This window comes from Fusarium tjaetaba (assembly GCF_013396195.1).
Source record: "Fusarium tjaetaba strain NRRL 66243 chromosome Unknown NRRL66243_c0000024, whole genome shotgun sequence".
Lineage (NCBI taxonomy): Eukaryota > Fungi > Ascomycota > Sordariomycetes > Hypocreales > Nectriaceae > Fusarium > Fusarium tjaetaba.
Window position 1 is genome coordinate 58,012 of NW_023501220.1, and position 18,208 is coordinate 76,219.

Genomic DNA, 18,208 nt, shown 5'->3' on the forward strand with positions numbered 1-18,208 from the left:
AGATGGGAGCCTGAGGTGCGATGCAAGGACCTTTCGCGTAGTGGCTTACTATAACCCCAGCAACAGAGGCACTGAAACTCCTTTCCGGGGAGGTCCTTCGGTATAGAGCCTGAGAGCAAACTAGCCAACGAGGATTTAAATTATCTTGGTGGAGTCGACAAGGCCCAAATTTCGTGGGTCAGAAACCAGCTCAGGACAGGTATGGAAATGGCCATGGACGGAGTTGGCACTCTTGGACTAGCTTCTGCTTCTTATGAAGCGAAGCGAAAGATCATCTCTTGGATGGCAACAAGTAGCGCGGGCTCTGGGTTTGTCTTAGATGGGCCCGAGCTACCAGTAGCTAGTAACTATGTACTCAAGATGAACTGTGATTTGCTAATCATCCATGAAAATGAAAGCAGACACGAGCTGCTTCCCCTGAAGGGTACAGTTCCAGAATCCAAGAAATCGTCCATTAGCCAAGAGATTGACGGCAAGCCAGGGCCTTTGCTGAGGGTTTGGGAAAGAGGAAGAGACCTGGAGTCCAAGTTTGCCCGAGTGTCTTGAGAGATTATACAGTCTGTTTCTGATAATAATATGATAACTGCTGGTCCTCGTTACTTGGATTGATAACATTGGGTTATCGAAGATGGTCAAATTTGGCGGGAGATCACCTCAGTGGCTCTGGTGGATGCAGTTTTAGCAAGCGGACGCATGCAGTGGGCGCATTCTGGGTAGTAATCTGGCTTGGGTGGTGCGCCTTCGAGTCCTCCACCTACCCAGCTCGGGTTAAGACCCTCCGCTCTGGGGCGAGGCTCTAGCCCTGTTCGCTGCCAGGACGACCTGTCTCGGCCGCTCAGTGGACGGGGTGAGCTTCTGTTGGAAGCTTAGGTGGGCTCAGTTGGCGATGGCTAGGACGAGGACGAGGTCAGGGGCTGGTTTATCTCGAATCGCCGTTGTGCTTGCAACTTGTAGGGCAACGGAAACGACCAATGGGTCTCATTGTTGTGTGGCCAGATAGGAGCATTGCTGTGGCAGGGTCACCGACTGAGCAATTCTTTATGGGAGTATGTTCGGTCGATTGATCAAAATATCTGGTTAATATGATGATGTAGATAGTGGAAGCTGTGGTGCGGTACATAAAGTTGATGGTGTTTGGGTGAGTGGATGAATTGAGCTTGAGCTGGAGAGGGAGGTCGGATTGGATGGAGTGGACAAAAAGGGTCGGGGCGACGGCGACGGCCGCAGGGTTCTTTCTAGCTGCAGGTTCGTGCAGCAGAAAGCGCCCACTGTAAATTGATGGCTGGGCTTTTTTTTGGTAGGCTCGGGGGTACTTGATGTTTGGTGGATAAATCCCCAGAATCTTGTGTACCTGAAAACGGATGAACTGGAGTCGACTGAGACATACTGAAAAGCTACTGGTATTGTGGTCAGCTGGTAAACTCTATGAGGTAGTCAAGAATTGGATTGCGGGTAGTGAAGATGATGACGGTTACGATTGAGTCAAACTGATCATGGTCGAATTTCTATGTCTCTCTCTACCTTGAGAACAAGACGAGGAGCAAGTTGGATGTTGCCCCAGTTGAGGGCTATCCTTCATCCTTCTATACTTCAGTGGTTACTTGGGGCTGACTCTAGCAGTTAGTTAGTACCTACGTTAGTATCTCAAGGTAGCATTCTGCCGTAATCTGTATCCGTACCGAACCGTGCCTTAATAAGGTACGTTCGATTTACCTTGCCAATTGAAGCTTGCTTGAAGTACCTACCTAGGTCATTAATCTGCCTGCGGACATTATTATTGTTACCGCTGCCTCTGCCGCTGCCACTGGCCAAGTCGAGCCCGCGCCCACTCACTCGTCCACTCTCACCCAGGTTGGGATTACCCACTCAAATGGAAGCACACGCCCCCCTGCCCGGACCTGCTTGTACTGTATGTACCTACTTGCAGGTAGTCCCATCTGTAGTCGGGTCTGTAGCTCACATTCCCTCCCCCCTAAAGGCCCCTACCACTAAGAATCCTCCTCACTCCTCTCTCCTCCAGCTCCTCTCTCTCATCCGGCCTTTTCCCTCTCCACTTGCATTTGCATTGCATTTCGCCCATTTCCATCCATCCACCAACCTCAGCCGGCCGAGCTCCTGTTTTCGCCCATCGTCAATTTCTCCCCTCGAAAGTCGCTCTTTTCTGCTGCTCGACCTGAGCTCGACTTCAATCTGAGTATCGTCGCCGCTTACCTCGATTCATCTATCGATACCGCCCCTTGGCCCTCGGTGATCGTCCAATCTCACCTCCCGTCGCGCGTAAAACCATCCGACAACAAAAGTTGACTGGTCGATCACGATGAACTCCCAAGGCAACAACGATGTCTCCCCCGAGGCTATGCAGTCGCGAATTCAGCAGGCTCGTCGCGAAGCCGAAACTCTGAAGGACCGAATTAAGAGGAAGAAGGATGATCTCGCCGACACAACTCGTACGTGCTTCCCGATTGCCTAGTGGTCCCGAAATCCGCTGGGAAACGAAACAACGATGACTATCAACAATGATATTTATCGACACGCGTCTTGCCGGCATATCATTCTTATCTATGAATCAATGCTAACTTGGTCCCTCTCAATTGTTTAGTTCGCGCTGTCGCACAACAGGCTCATGAGCCTATTCCTAAGAACCAGCTTATGAAAGCCAAGCGAACACTGAAGGGTCACTTGGCTAAGATTTACGCCATGCACTGGTCGACCGACAGGAGGCACCTGGTTTCTGCTTCTCAAGATGGCAAGCTCATCATTTGGGACGCCTATACCACCAACAAGGTCCACGCCATTCCCCTGCGCTCCTCCTGGGTTATGACTTGCGCCTATGCTCCCAGTGGTAACTTCGTGGCTTGCGGTGGTCTCGATAACATCTGCTCCATTTACAACTTGAACCAGCAACGCGATGGCCCTACCCGTGTTGCCCGTGAGCTCTCTGGTCACGCTGGTTATCTTTCTTGCTGTCGATTCATCAATGACCGCAGCATCCTAACATCTTCTGGTGACATGACCTGTATGAAGTGGGATATTGAGACGGGCCAGAAGGTTACTGAGTTTGCTGACCATCTTGGTGATGTGATGAGCATCAGCCTTAACCCTACCAACCAAAACACCTTCATCTCTGGTGCTTGTGATGCTTTCGCCAAGCTTTGGGATATTCGCGCTGGAAAGGCCGTCCAGACCTTTGCTGGCCATGAGTCCGATATCAACGCCATCCAATTCTTCCCTGACGGACACTCTTTCGTGACCGGATCTGATGATGCTACTTGCCGTCTCTTCGATATCCGCGCTGATCGCGAACTTAACCTCTACGGAGTAAGTGTGGATTTTTGCAGATTGGTTCTTTGACTTCGACTAACGCAATTGGCAGTCCGAGTCCATTCTCTGTGGTATCACCTCGGTGGCTACATCTGTATCGGGTCGCCTTCTTTTCGCTGGTTACGATGACTTTGAGTGCAAGGTAAGGCATACTTGTGCTTGTGATTACAAGCTCATCTTCTCTGGAACTCGTGAGCTAACAAATCTATTAGGTTTGGGATATTACTCGAGGCGAGAAGGTTGGCTCTCTCGTTGGCCACGAGAACCGTGTCAGCTGCTTGGGTGTAAGCAACGATGGCACAAGCTTGTGCACAGGATCTTGGGATTCTCTGGTAAGTTTCTGTCAACGAATAAGATCGTACACCAAGAGCATATTGACTAACAACAATAGCTTAAAATCTGGGCCTACTAATTGTTCTTTGCGACTATGAACCTTTTGTCTGGATACACAAATGCCAGTACGTGCCGCGGCGACTATACCATCTGTGTTCGAACGATTATATTGCCCATCGAATCCGAAATCCAAGGACGCCTACCTTGATCGCGACTACTAGCGAATGCAGGACGACGTGATGAACCGCACCTTACCTTTAACACATACCCCTACCGACGACTTTCCCCAGCCGGACTCGATTATTCGTGGTGGACTTGGGGAAGAAAATACACTGGCTGATGCGATACCTCCTTTTCATTATTCCCTATTTATTGTTTTCCCCGTTTCCTGTTTTTTCTCGCACCTGCAAAATTCTCTGCACCATAGTTCCCCTTTTCTGACACAACGCGGGCTGTTAGTAATGGGTGGTTGTATTATTGGATGGGTTTCCTCTGTTCAGTTGCCCTTTGTATGCGTATCGACTCGACGGCACATGTCTTTCGGTTCCGGGCCGTTTCTACTGCAAACGAATAATTCAAGGAGCCAAGATCTGCAATGCCGTGGGGGACGATTTTATATGAGGGGAATCCATGGGAGTTGACGGCTATACCGAGCAAAAATTTCAGACCTCGAGATAATACATCATGATGTTCCAAAACTATACGCCTTTTCTCCTGCCACCGCGAATCTTTGCCAATGTTCCCATTGCCGTGCCAATTTCAGGCCTGAGTCTCGGTGCTGAGCACGAACTTGAAAGCTCCGACTGGATCACTGGTCTCGACGAGCAAGGAACATTCAAATAAACTGTTTATCGAATCTGTATGGCAAAGGGTTTCCAGCGGGGTTATGGCAAGTTCTGACAACGGTATATTGATGGCACACCTGCCGGTATCGCTATTGCTGTCTCGTCACTGTTGTTTCCGACAGTCATAACCAATGGGCAGGCTTTGGCTAAGAGAGCTTAGTGAACACGATCACTAAAAAAGTAGACAAGTGTCCCCAGTCGCATGGTGTATTTGCTGTCGGACGTGTGTGTTAAGTAATGCGGCTACTATAGATGATACATAGGTGCTGTAGAAGGGACGAAATAGGCATTCCAATAAAGTTGCACGTCAACGTTCCACACTTATCCCGTTTTTCTTGTCCGGAGGCTTGACATAATGTGTGGAAATTGATTTATGATATAAGGGACAAGTGAGCTTTACCTACAGGTTTCTGATGATACAGCGAGACTGGGGATCTACGAGTTTGTGGCATTAGATGATGACTCCCGTTAAATGAACTCCATAAGATATTGGATGAATGATGCAACTAGGGTCCCGTTGTCTGTCATAGGCACATTGTTACTAACGAATGATGCTTGGTGCTCGTCTCGGTGACCGGTAGCACATGTTAAGTCCGTCTCGGGGAATTAGGTTAAAGAATACTTAGTATATCACAGAGAATGGCTCTTGTCATTGTGTTACTGTCTCCTCCAAGTGCCTTGACAATCCAGTTTGGTGAGGGTTGAGATAACGTGAAGGACGGTGCGCACTCGTTGACTATCAGTACTTCCACCGTTTCAGGTATAAAACTGGGAAAGTCTTAGGAATTCAGGGAAGACTGCGAAAATGGTTCCCGCATGTGGAAAGATGATGCTATTCTCAGATAACAGAACCAAGTTGGAGACACACACATGGACTTTCACAAATCTTGTCATATATACCTACCGAAGAACACGAATAACGGAGCTGAAAAAACTTGCGGACATTGATCAGATAGTATAGCCAGTCTGTCGAAATCCACGGCAATGAAGGAGCCACTTGTTTCTCTTTCACCAGTTACGATACCTTAGTCAAGTAGGACTGGGACCATCCCAGCACAATGCTTGACGAGAGCACAAACAAGGTCAAGTAGACGATGAAATCAGCCATGACGTACTCAGAACCAGGAAAAAGAACACGACAACCAAGATAGATACTTCACGTAGGACGATGCGTCACGGGATATAGACGAGATGTGTTGTCAAAGGATGGTATCACAAAGCCCGTGTCTTACAATGGCCCGAGGGTTCTCGTGGTCGCCGTGATACACTGTTGGTGAACTTGGAAGAAGGCATGCCATGAATGCATTCGACACTATGCCATGGCTTGTTGGCGGTACGGGCGAGACTAACAGTATAGTGAAGCTGAACTGTTGCAATTCGGGGCATAATAGTTGTGACATGTGTCAGGAACTGATCAATGCTAAAACCTATTGATCAAAGTGCAATCAGAAACAGGGCCCTGAGTAAGACGGTTATCGTTCTAGAAGGCTTCGGGGAAGCCGAAGCATAGATTATCCAACGGCTTTGACCGTGTAGAGGACTCCGCCAGCACACACCTTGTAATTTATGACATATGAAGTTCTCGTGACAGCTGCAGCCAATGCCGAGCTATAATATGAATAAACTAGCGATGGCATAAGGTTCTGATAGCAAACTGCCATTGATTGTGCCTCGCATGAGTCAGTCAGCCTTGGCCATGCCATGATGTTATTGACGAGGCTGGGTCTGGGGAAATAAGAGTAGTATGGTCATTGCTTGTGATGATGTGCATTAGAAGGATTGGAAACGCGCTAGAAGACCATCAGGAGCTGAGAGAAGGGGACCTGGATCAATACTTTTGCTTATTTTACAACAGCGACTTGCAACGCCTGGGTCAGTGAGGTTGACCGATCTGAGCTGTCAGACCAACGCGTCCAAGCACAAGATTCGTACTGTCGAAGATCGAGGCATGAATGACTTTCAAGATTCGAAAGTCACTTCGAGATGTAAACAATGCTTTGGCATAAAGTATCAGGCGAGGAATCACCGCTGTTGGTTGCTATGACTCTTTGCATTGTTTTGGCAACACAAACAACAATGCATTCATTCATCTTCAGGTTGTGATTCACAACTGAAGCAGACAAAGAGCCTGACCGTTATTTACAAGTCCAAGCTTTGTCACCGCCTGCCTTGACGTTCCGTGTTGACGCCACGATCGTAGTCGTCATGTCGAAGCAAGAGTCGCGTGCCGCCATCCTCGGCTTCTGTTATTTCCTTGACCGTAGTTATCCAATTGGATCCATGTCCTGGCTTGAAACGAGATCGTGAAACAACTGCGGAATACGCTAGCGGCCCTATAGCCTCAATTGGACCTGGAGATGAAGAAGCCGGGTCATGCTTATGCTACGACGTTGGGGAGTGAGTACATAGGTAACAAGAGAGGCAGTGCACGGATCTCTAAGAGGCAGGAACTCGTGATGAGCTTGACTTGATTTCGATAATGCTTGCGAATGATGTTGTGATGAAAGGAATTCTCCGAGTATCTTTGATGTTGGCGTTGGCTTTTGCTCAGCCTGGAGATGAAACCCATGTCGTACCTGGCAGAGTGGATTACAGTATCTGCTTATGATTGGCTGAAGATCTAAGATTGATTGGGTGTTGGACCCTGTAACTTCATGTCAGGAACCCGTGGCATTGCCGAGTCCGTTTCTGGACTGTCGCAGAGCTTGATGTGACTGAGCGTGGATGTGGATGGATGTTCCGTTGCCTTGGGCGCTTTGTTTGATGCGCTTCAAGCTCAGATCAGATGAGGTCAAGTTTTGATACGATCATGATCTGGTGACTCAACCATGAGTGGTCTCTTCACGTCTTGATTTACCATCAGACCGTATTGTCAAAACAACCAAAGCAACGCACGCATTCCTCTCCCACATGCCATAAACTGACTGGTACGTTACCTTTCGTCGCATTTGCCCCTGAATGCAACTGAACAGCCCATCCATCTGACTGCTGGCACTCACTGGTGCGACTTTGCCGCATCAAATCTCATTTCAGCAACTTCTTCAGCAATTTAGTCCCATTAACTCCTCGGGCCAGGTGACCCGTCCCGGAACGGAATGCAACATCATCGACAATTTGCCATCCATCTGTAGCATCCATATCCGGCCATGCCGATTAATAACACAGAGGACGTAGCCTTTTGCCCCAAGTGAAGAAAAAGCCGTTGTGAACCCTGGACCCTTGCTTAATCTGGAGCTATCCCACCCCTGACTACTTGCGTGGCTTGCATTTGAAGAGCCATTCTGTGGCCATTGTGTCTTATTGTCGTCGCATCAGAAGACCTCGAGACCCAATGATGAAAGGAAATCTTGATGGGCGTTCAGAGAACCCATTGGGGAATGTGCTCTACCGAGTCTATCTTGATCGAGGAGGTGGCTATCAAGAGATCTGCATTAATATAATTCTAGAGGCTGCTCTAAGGCATATCTTAAGGTTATGGTCGGTATTAGCATCACCAGACTCAGCTTACTATTCCACAATCTGATTGGTGCGCGATCCACCAACTGCCCGAAATGTCATACTCATTTCCATATCCATTCGAACTGAGTGAAGGCGTTTCTATTTCGGCGGGCTGCAACGAGCGCTCAATCCCTGCTCCGCCCGAGTCTTGCGCCCTCTGCACCGTTTCCAGGACAGATCATCAGGTGGCTCGACCGCGTCCCTCTATTGTTTCTTGTCGATTGCATGTCTCCTTAAACATTCCTTCACCAAAGACTCGAATTCTGAAACAAACCAAGCTCGGAAAAAGAGGATCCCATCCCCTTGGACTTGGATTGCCTCGTCACCTTTTGACAATTTGACCCTTGGATCCAAGCTTTTCGCTCATCTCACCGCCCTGTTCCTGGCGATATCCTTGCCTGTATCGATAAACTCCCTGTTTGCGTGGTCTTCTCTAACTCGGATTTCGCCTTTGTGTGCCTTAACCCCTTCTCCACATCTTCCAGAACGATACAACACTTGTGTTTCCAAGTTCGGCCCTGGCTGCTCTGGCATTGACCATCTTCACCTCTACACTTTTTTGCGAGACACATACATATTAAACCTGCCCCCCTCCCTCCAAATCTGCCCGTCATGTCAACTGCCGCTCAAGAAGAGTTTAACGACCTGGTCGCCAAGAATACGTATCGCGAAACTCTCCACCCTGAGGACCGTGACGATCCCGATCTCAAGAACCACCAAGATCTTTCCGAAGAAGACGTTTTCCGTAACGCCCAGATCGATAACGCAATGCGCATGCCTACTGTTGATCGCCTCACCGGCGCTGGCGCCTCTGAGATTAAGCTCCCTCCTGTCTCTTTCGACAGCGGCCGCGCTACTGGCGTCAAGGGAGTCATTGCCGATGCGCGGAACTACGAGGCTGCCCGTAAGAACAAGTGGCGACACCGAGTCCGCACTGCCCGCAACAGCATCTTCGGCATTGAAGCTCCCACTCCCGTCAAGAGCGATACCGAGAGCAGCGATGACGATGCGAAGAGCGCAAGTGATGCCGACGAGGAGGCCTTCCTTGCTGAGTGGCGCGAGAGCCGACGACGTGAGCTTGAGAGCGAGGCCAGCCGATCTGTCAGAAATCGACGAACAAGTCCCAGTGTACGCATCTATGGCCGACTAGATGAGGTCGATGCCCTCGGATACCTCGACGCCATTGAGAAGGTTGGAAGGGAAACAACTGTTGTCGTGTTTGTGTATGATCATGAGGTATGCTTTGATCCACCGGTCCTTAAACCAACATCTTGCTAACTCGTCCAGTGTGAGGTCTCTGCTACTATCGAGTCAGCACTCATGCCCATTGTCAAGACCAACCCCGAGGTGCACTTCGTCAAGGTCCACTACGAGGAGATCGAATTTGACAACGCTGCCGTGCCCGCTATGCTCGGATATCGAAACCAAGGTGATCTGTTCGCCAACTTGACAGGCCTAATTGAGATGATCCCTGACGATGAGACTTTTGGTACCTCATCGTTAAAGCAACTACTACAAAAACACACTATTCTATAATGTGCTGGGTCATGTCATCTTTATTATTACCTTTACCACCTTAATGCGGCCACGTCTACGACACACAATCATTATATTATTCCCATGGACACAACTCCAAGTTGATGTCTCTGATTACGATACCCAACCACGGCGTCAGGTCTACCTCGGAGAGGAAGACACGCTCAAAATTTCTTATGTTATACTGGCATCACGTTTCTTCGTAGGAATATGAATGCAGCAGGAGGATGAGCTAGAATACTGGACCTAGCTGACTTAGCTGAGAGAAGAGTGCACGAGCATAATGCAATGATATTGGAGCTTTTGGATAGAATTTGGGCTTTTGCAACACAGATAGAGATACCCTCCTACCTTTATGTGGACATGTAGACATTGGGGTACTTGGGATAGGTTAATCCTTATGGGAGAAAGCGATTGAATTCCCATGAAATTTATCATTTATACTACCTCTCTTGAATTTCGAAATGCTGCTATAAGTGAGGCAGCTCTTTCAGTCTGGTGTGCCGAGGATTGGATGATATATGGGAGCATGGTAAGCCAGGAATAGTTAAGGGACGGGACAGCAAGCCCTTGTCCATATCCTAAAACAAAACGTCAATTTACACAAACGTTGGGCTCTGATTCCTATTCTCCATCAGATTTATTCTAATGGAGATGGCACTTTTGGATAAGGCTGATGTATTGCGTTCTGGTGTTGTGACGCCTGCGTGAGCAGATTATCCAACTAGGGGTGCCATTCTTTCCACAGAAAGGGTTACAATAGGACGATTGGTCCGACCAAATGCATCTTACGTCATGCTACGAATATCGTATACGTATGAGAATAATATTCTGACATGGGGCTGCATCTTATGGCGTCTGTTGGCTGGCTATTGTTGGTCTTGGGCATCGTGTAAGTAAAGTAAAATAGCTGAACAATGTGAGTGAACCAGGGCGGTGAGAATGGTGTAATTAACAAGCTCGTGAAATGACTCTTCTGTGAGTCTTATCTCACCCATAAATACTAGTAGTACCGAAGTAGAAGAAAAGAAATCGGGTTCGGCGGTTAAGTCTATCTCGAAACTGACCTGACAGCACAACAGATGAGACGGGAGGTTTGCTCACGAGGTCTAATGAGTGGGCTATTTCAGCCCGAAACAGAAGTATCGTACCCCGCAGTTGCGCTAAGAGGTCACGACGGTTCATGGTGGGGGTTGCAGGGTTCGATAGTGCAATGCAAAGCGATAAGCCCGTACGTAGGTACCTAAGTTAAGTTGCCTTGGGGATATAGGAAACTGAATATCCAGCCAGAGACGTGTCACCAGGAAGTCGAAAACAAAGAGGATGAAAAAGGCTGACAAGTGGTACAAGGTATGCGACTCGACGAAATATTCTCACTTTTGCACACTTGAAAGTTAACAAAAGCTTGAAATTTCCCAGGTCGACTTGGGCATATCCCCCCCTGGAGCTGTCTCCCTATCTAAATGGGCGTGAAATGCATGGATCCTCCTTTGGTGCTAGCAAGGACCCCAGTTTAAGTGACGACAACGAGGACGGGAAAGACATCAAACACATCACAACAACCTTGAGAGGTGGTGAATAGATGATTCAAATAGCTTCATTGCTTCTGTACAAAGAAATAAAGGGCTGGAGCTGAAGTTTATAGACCCCTATGAGAAGGAGAGTACGTATTTTAGGTTCAGGGCAACGCCGTAATTCAAAGCATCTGTCATGTAAGCTCAAGCTCAAAGCGATCCACAGCTGGGCCACCTGCGTGAGGGAGTGAATATCTATCTCGTCTGCCTTATCCATCCATCTTCTTCTTCTCCTTCTCTTCCATCTTCTCCTGTCCAGCAACACGACCTGCTTTCAACTCTTTCAGCTACGCAGCTATCCAAAAGAGCCCATTCTTCTGACACCAGAAAAGGGCATACAGTGTCATCTTATCAGCTTCGAAGCCCGAGCTTATCCTCACAACCCGAACCCCAGACTGTGCGCCATCATCATACATAGTCAGCCCCAGCGACACAATTCATCGCAACAGCACAACAAAACAGGAACCTTTGGATTTGAGTTTTTGACCTCAGCAACACGCTGGCTCTCTATTTGACCAACCTCTGCCACGTAAAGTGCACGCAATAGCCAAATCCCCACCTCTTTTCGGCTGCCTTGCTCTTTGGCACATAGACAGACAGCCCCAGGCAGCGAAGCAGGCCAAGCTCAGTCAGTCTATACACCTTCGCCAACATTGGACCTCACGGACCCGGAGCAACCTGGAACAACGATACTTCCAGACTGCGTTGAGGTCAGTGACTCCGTCTTCGCCTGTTAGTTCTCTTCCTTTCTCTCCTCAACCCAGCCTTTCCACAAACACGAAACAAGAATACATTCACATCTATTCTTCCACAATATTCCTCCAGGCTTCCCCCGCCATCACAGTCCTACGCAGACCCCCCTTCCCCATTATCCGGCCTTCCGCCACCCCTCACCTTATCCTCCCACCTCACTCTCACTTGCCCCTCGCAATCCGACTTCACCTGACGCCTCATCGTATTATCCTTCGCAGGTTGCTTCTTTGCTATGAAGCTTCTGATGGGATAGAACCTGGTTTTACTGTATCTTCGCATCGTTATGGAACAGCAGGATCCTGATACTCCATCCACTCCTTCTGCCGTCCATCGTGATACTGAACACCGATCGACTCGCCAGTCCCCACCGTCATCGTCCTCGACCTTTTCGCTTACAACAGATCCCCAGCGCCGAGCCTCGAGCCCCTTCTCCCGTCCGACAACACCGGCAACGCCTGGTCCGAGCACAATATCGTCGAATCGAAGTTCTTTGTCTACTTCTGAGCCTACTCTACGATTTCCTCGCCCTCAAGGCAATCGGCATCTGGCCAACTGGATATCGTCCAGTAATCCAGACATCATGCGTATCACTACCACCACTGAGGACACTGGCTTGTCCGAGTCCACTTATGAACTAATCTCGGGCACCGATACCGAGTCTCAGGATGGAAACTACACTGAGTCTATCAGCGAGTCTGTCGGCTCCCTCGACGTACACTACCCCGAAGACGTCCATAGCCTCGCCGGCACTGAGCAGACATGCGACGACGAATCTCTGGCCGATGAGAACGAGTCTCCTGTTTTACAGTCTGTACATGAGCCACATGTTATGTCTGTGTCTGAATCTATGGACATAAACGAAACTCCACGAGCAGAGCAAAGCTGGGCCTCAGTCGTCAAAAATGGCCCTCTTCCAGAGGTTGAGGCAGAAATCGAGGCAGAAGAAGAGCCCGAGCCCGAGCCCGAGACTGATGCCAAAGCTGAGCCTGAATCTGAGTCAGAGGATGAAGCTAGATCTCGAAGCTCTCTTGAGTATACTCAACAAAGTCTCAAAACCCCATCGATCCCCAGCCCCGACGCTAGCATGACTGAAGACAGCCAGAAGCCATCTCCCGATGATGTCCAAGAGCAGGCAGAGAGCCAGCGAGCGCGATTCAACAAATGGTTGAATGAAGTCCAGCCCCAGACGATCCGTCCCCGGGAGGCAATGATCGATTTCGCCCAATCTATCTTCCCTTCGGTACTCGCCCTTGTCTTGATGTTGTTGATCCACACCTACTACACTCCACAATCGAAAGAAGTCGTACCCCACATACCCGCAGCCACCTCCGCTGTCACAACTCACCCCACTCTGTTGACTTCAAGTCATACTTCATTGCCAACAGTGCCAGTTCTTTCAACATCAGCGGGAATTACAGGTCTTGTGCCTCTTGAGAATCTCCGACCCGATGAGTGGCTCTGGGGTGCCAAGCAGCCCGAGGTGACTGTCACCAGACAGCGAGGTGGCTTTTTAATCCAGATGCCTCGAAGTGCAAAGAAACTATGGCTTGATCGTGACTGTCTCAAGTTCGACGCCAAGCGAGGTGATCAATCCGTTGGGTTTGGTACCTCATCTGTCGACGAAGGCATTCTTCTCAAGATCCCCAGGGAGGAAGCCCATGGAACAATCAAGATTGACATTTTCACTACTTGTCGACCCAAGGTTCACAAAGTCCTTCGTATCACATTCCAGAAGGGACTTATCTCAGAGGCTTTGGACTCGACATGGGCATTTGCACAAAACTTCCCAGATCTTGTCCCCGCTGCTGCTCAAGAGGCAGAGCGATGTCTTGGGGAAGCCAAACGCTCCTTAGAAACAGCATCGGACAACTTCATGAATACGTCTGACAGCGTCTTCAAGAACTTGGAACACAGATTCCAAAAGGCCCACCGATCTTTGAGCTGGATCAAGGCCGATATCAGAGGCCGTGCCAAAATGGCCACTGAGGGCATCTCGAGGCAACTGGAGGTTGTTGTGGGCGACGTCAAGCTGTACATGCCTGACACGCAAGCGATGCAACAACAAGCAAAGTTGGAGTTGCTGAATGCTCAGATCCAAGCTAGGCTCTGGTGGATCAAGTACACTGCAGGAGAGAAAGAATATACTCGCTACCAATGTGCGGCCAAGCAGTTCATGGCCAAGAAACTTGCAAACGACAGGAAGCTTCGAATGACAAACAACAAGACCATTAAGGCGTCTTCTTTCGAGCAATTCTTCCGTGCTTGGTCCTCAAAGAACCGCCGGGACACTGGAGAAGGACAGAGGGTATAGTGGAAGAAAAAGGACACTGGTTTGTGTGTTATGGCGCAAGGTTTTTTTCTCCTTTTCCATGTTATTTCCCCTCTCATCATTATCGTTGGACGAGGACTTATATGTCAGGATGGACTTGGGTTGGCAATGCTAAGGTATGGGTTTATTTGGGCTGGTGGTGGATTTGGAGTTCATGGGTCTCATACCATCTGTAGACGTCTTTTTTCTCTTCTGGTTGCTTTTTCCTCACTTCGATTTCTATGATAGTCAACGGTATCGACGAACCCCTTCCAGCAGCTTTCAGTGTCTTCTATTTGGGCAAAAGTGATTCTTTGCTGGCGTAGTGAGTTGCCTGTAAGATGAGAACAAAAAGGAGACCAACTATAGTAAAGAATAAATTAATTTACTTCATCTCAACTCATGAATCGTATCACCTGGCGGTGGAAATGAGCACTGCAGTCAGTCTCCTGGCAACGGAACTAAACAAATAAAACTATCGTGGAATTGTGGAGTGGCTTCAGGACTAGATATCTGGTGCAAAGGTGAAGCTCTGAATACAGGTTCGAGCAGACGGTAAGATTCCCCATGAGCAATGCATACAAATTGGTCTAAACCTAATATGCCCTCATATTCCGAACCTCTAACATTCACGACATATTGTTTGACCGTGGTTCATAACGAACAACCAAAGGGAGCAAGAAAACAACAGATCTCAATACAGGGCATTAAAATAAACCCTACAAAGGGTATCCTAAACTTATGCTGATTTATATCAAGTTATCAAAGTCTTTTTGTCACTTAGGATCGAGCTCCTGAGTTTTCTTTCCTCCTGTAGCCCACCCAATGAGTTACTCCACAGGTAATCTTGCAAATCCCTGCCCGATTGCTTGCTTGAAGGCCTGGTAAGTATCTCTGCAGCTAATAATGACCTGGGAAGTACTTCGTCAGAGCTCAAAGTGGTCCCCAATCACAAGGTAGCATTGTTGATTTCTGCCTCAGAAGTTCTTGCAGTAGTTATCAGCACGGAGCCCAGGGGAAAAGGAGGGGCAGTTCAGTTTTTTTCTACAGTACGAGTACCTTATTAGGGTGGCGGGACGGCAGCCTGACGGGCAGACAACCTAAGGTAACTAAGCCCAAGGGAAAACAAATCACCAGACCTTGACCGCAACCCACTTCCACCATCTCCTTTCCATACATCCATCAACACCACAGCATAAACTTTCAACGCCGTCCCTTGCTCTCCCGGAAGCATCTTCCTAATTACATTTCGCTTATCTGGTAAGTCTGACCGCACGCTTTCCTCTGTCCGGCTTTTGTCACTTTGTCCCTCCCCATGAGACGCTTGGGGCAATAAAGGTCCTGAGCCCCTCCTTACCTGAGGAGGGGTAAAAGCATGCCTGCGGGACTGGGATCCTGGATATGCAAAAAAAAGTTGCTGACGTCTGAGGGGCAACAGAACTTTGAGTTTACATTCTCAACCGAACACGCAAACTATCAAGATGTCTGCTTCCGAGCCCACCGAGCCCAAGGTTGAGGAGACCAAGGTTGAGGAGACCAAGGTTGAGGAGACCAAGCCCGAGGAGACCAAGCCTGAGGAGACCAAGCCTGCTGAGGCCGAGAAGCCTGTCACATCTTCGTCCGTCTTCTCCATGTTCGGCGGTGGTGCTAAGAAGGAGAAGAAGGAGGAAGAGGAGCGCGGTGACAACTCTGGCAGTGCCAAGGCCCAGCGAGAGGCTGCTGAGGCTGCTAAGGGTGACGAGGTACGTTCACATGTCTCAGCAGTGGCATGCTGGAACCGTATCCCCGCGAAACGTGTGAGGCTAACCGTAATGCTTAAATAGGAGGAGGCTCCCGAGTCCGAGGATGTCCACTTCGAGCCCGTCATCAAGCTGACCGAGAAGGTTGACACCAAGACCAACGAGGAGGCCGAGGAGCAGACCTTCAAGATGCGCGCTAAGCTTTTCAAGTTCGTCAAGGAGAGCAGCGAGTGGAAGGAGCGTGGCACTGGCGACGTTCGTCTGCTCAAGCACAAGGAGAACGGCAAGACCCGACTGGTCATGCGTCGCGACAAGACCCTCAAGGTCTGCGCCAACCACTACATCGTCCCCGAGATGAAGCTCTCCCCCAACGTTGGCTCCGACCGAAGCTGGGTGTGGAACGCTGCCGCCGATGTCAGCGAGGGTGAGCCCGAGGCTGTTACTCTGGCCATCCGATTTGCCAACGCTGAGAGTATGTCCCACCGGTCAACGAACTCCGAGTGAAGGCAATCGCTAACTTATTTATAGACGCCAACAACTTCAAGGACTCCTTCATGAAGGCCCAGAAGGAGAACGAGGAGATCTTCAACAAGGCTCAGGATGCCGAGGCTCCCGCTTCCTAAGCAGCCTATCTCATACGAACCCTTCCCCTCCCCTGCCCCTTCGGAGATGGATCTGTATGTCGCCAGGGGCTCCCACTCATTCGTAGCTCCGCGGTTTGCAGAAGCAAGTCCACTCCAACACTCCCATACAGCATGCCACAACAGCAAGCAGGCTCCTTATCCTACTGAGGACGCTTGGTCCCGTCACACATACGCGCGCACTTCACCCACGCCACAACACCAAATCCCGAGTCTGTTTTTGATATGGATAGATAGAGATTCCTAGGACGGAAAGGACTTTTTTTTATTTTTGAGGTGAACGGCCTCGGTTCAGCCCCAGGGCGGATTGGTGGATGGATGGACGGATGGATAGTTAGCATCATAGGAACATCATATCACATAGCACCCTGTTGAAAGAAGTAAAAGAAAAAAAATTCCATAGACATCTTGTTTATTACTGTACAAACTCATTGTTCGTCGAATTTGATGAGTTTGTGGGCGGTCGATGTGGCTGATGTCGGCGTCGAGGCTGTAGCTGTGGCTGGTGAGTCTCACCGTCATGTTTGCTCTAGTCTCCTGAGGGATGAGGACTCAAGTTGGATATGATGAAGAGTAGTGCTTTTTGAGTGTAGTTATGTTGGATCTGGTATAGCTGCCCTTGGTGTTGTGTGCGCCATGAATCTGGAGGCCAACCGGGTTCCTTTGTTCGTTGGATATTATGGACGCTTAACAGGCCACTGTCGAGATACCCCTACTGACAGATTACACAGTCTACAAGCAGAGTTGGCAATCCAGAATAGAGCTCCCACTTCGTAGATACTCCTTTTCTACGATATCTGTTCCCGTTGGTGTATATACTTGTATATTCGCGTCATTGAGAAACCCAAAGGACGGAATGAGACAAGACCTGACGAGCCAAGAGAAAAAAGCATGGAGGCCAAAGCCAGGCCAGTAAAGCGGTAACTTTGTGGAGCAAGCGATTCTGTGCCCTGGAACCTGGAGCCCTTCCCCTATAAGCGCAGGAGACAAAAACAATTCACGTCTTGGTCGTTCGCGTCAATGTTAGGTATAATAATAGATCAGCATGTTACTTCTGAGGCCCTCCTCTCGGACTTCTTTTTTCTCTTTCATTCCTCAAATCGTATTCTCTGGGTACAGAGCTCATTTCAGCAAAATCGTGTCGTCTGCCTTGTTCATCGTCAGTTTTCACCACTTCCACTGCCTCAGCTCTCTTTGTTTGATTGAGGTACCGTCCGTTAGTAGACTTGACTGACTGCGCCTGCCCTGGGGCCCATTCATATCCTTACGTGCCTTGCCCCGTCCAACCAGCAACCAGCAACCAACTGTCTCCTGGGCTGTCTTTGGCTGGTACAGGCTGGCGTGTCTCCGTTTTCCGCCGCCGTTTCGTTTCCAGTTCCATCCATTCAATTCATTTTCAACTGCTGTACCTTGCCTTGCCTCGCCTTGCCTTGCCTCTGGTCGTCTTTGTAACCCGACTCGACGCATCACATCCTTTCCTCATCACTTGTGTGTCCCTGTGTATCCACGCTCATCTTCTTGGCTGTTCCCGTCTTGAACTTATCTTCCAAATTTGCCCTCCACGTTTGGCTACTTCCAATTGCTGTTTATTGACCCGGAGAAAAGATGTTGGTCGAGGTGAGTCTGAAAATCCGATCCAATCCAATCCTCTCCCCGAGCC

The 18,208-nt window shown here is 49.2% G+C and overlaps 4 protein-coding genes across 4 annotated transcripts; all 4 read left to right on the plus strand.

Moving 5' to 3' along the window:
* Positions 1 to 2,317: 2,317 nt before the first annotated feature.
* FTJAE_1178 (guanine nucleotide-binding subunit beta) lies at positions 2,318 to 3,733 on the plus strand (the record flags this gene model as incomplete). The annotated part of the gene is made up of 5 exons (XM_037344758.1): positions 2,318 to 2,447; positions 2,600 to 3,318; positions 3,374 to 3,463; positions 3,534 to 3,653; positions 3,713 to 3,733. The coding sequence occupies 5 exons, from the start codon at positions 2,318 to 2,320 to the stop codon at positions 3,731 to 3,733; spliced, it is 1,080 nt and encodes a 359-aa protein (XP_037211650.1).
* Positions 3,734 to 8,609: 4,876 nt separating this feature from the next.
* On the plus strand, positions 8,610 to 9,533 carry FTJAE_1179 (phosducin; the record flags this gene model as incomplete). The annotated part of the gene is made up of 2 exons (XM_037344769.1): positions 8,610 to 9,233; positions 9,285 to 9,533. The coding sequence occupies 2 exons, from the start codon at positions 8,610 to 8,612 to the stop codon at positions 9,531 to 9,533; spliced, it is 873 nt and encodes a 290-aa protein (XP_037211651.1).
* Positions 9,534 to 12,143: 2,610 nt separating this feature from the next.
* On the plus strand, positions 12,144 to 14,171 carry FTJAE_1180 (uncharacterized protein; the record flags this gene model as incomplete). Its single annotated transcript, XM_037344781.1, has 1 exon — positions 12,144 to 14,171. The coding sequence occupies one exon, from the start codon at positions 12,144 to 12,146 to the stop codon at positions 14,169 to 14,171; it is 2,028 nt and encodes a 675-aa protein (XP_037211652.1).
* Positions 14,172 to 15,649: 1,478 nt separating this feature from the next.
* On the plus strand, positions 15,650 to 16,530 carry FTJAE_1181 (spi1-GTP-binding protein; the record flags this gene model as incomplete). The annotated part of the gene is made up of 3 exons (XM_037344792.1): positions 15,650 to 15,910; positions 15,992 to 16,379; positions 16,436 to 16,530. 3 exons carry the CDS (start codon positions 15,650 to 15,652, stop codon positions 16,528 to 16,530), a joined length of 744 nt encoding a protein of 247 aa, XP_037211653.1.
* Positions 16,531 to 18,208: the final 1,678 nt, after the last annotated feature.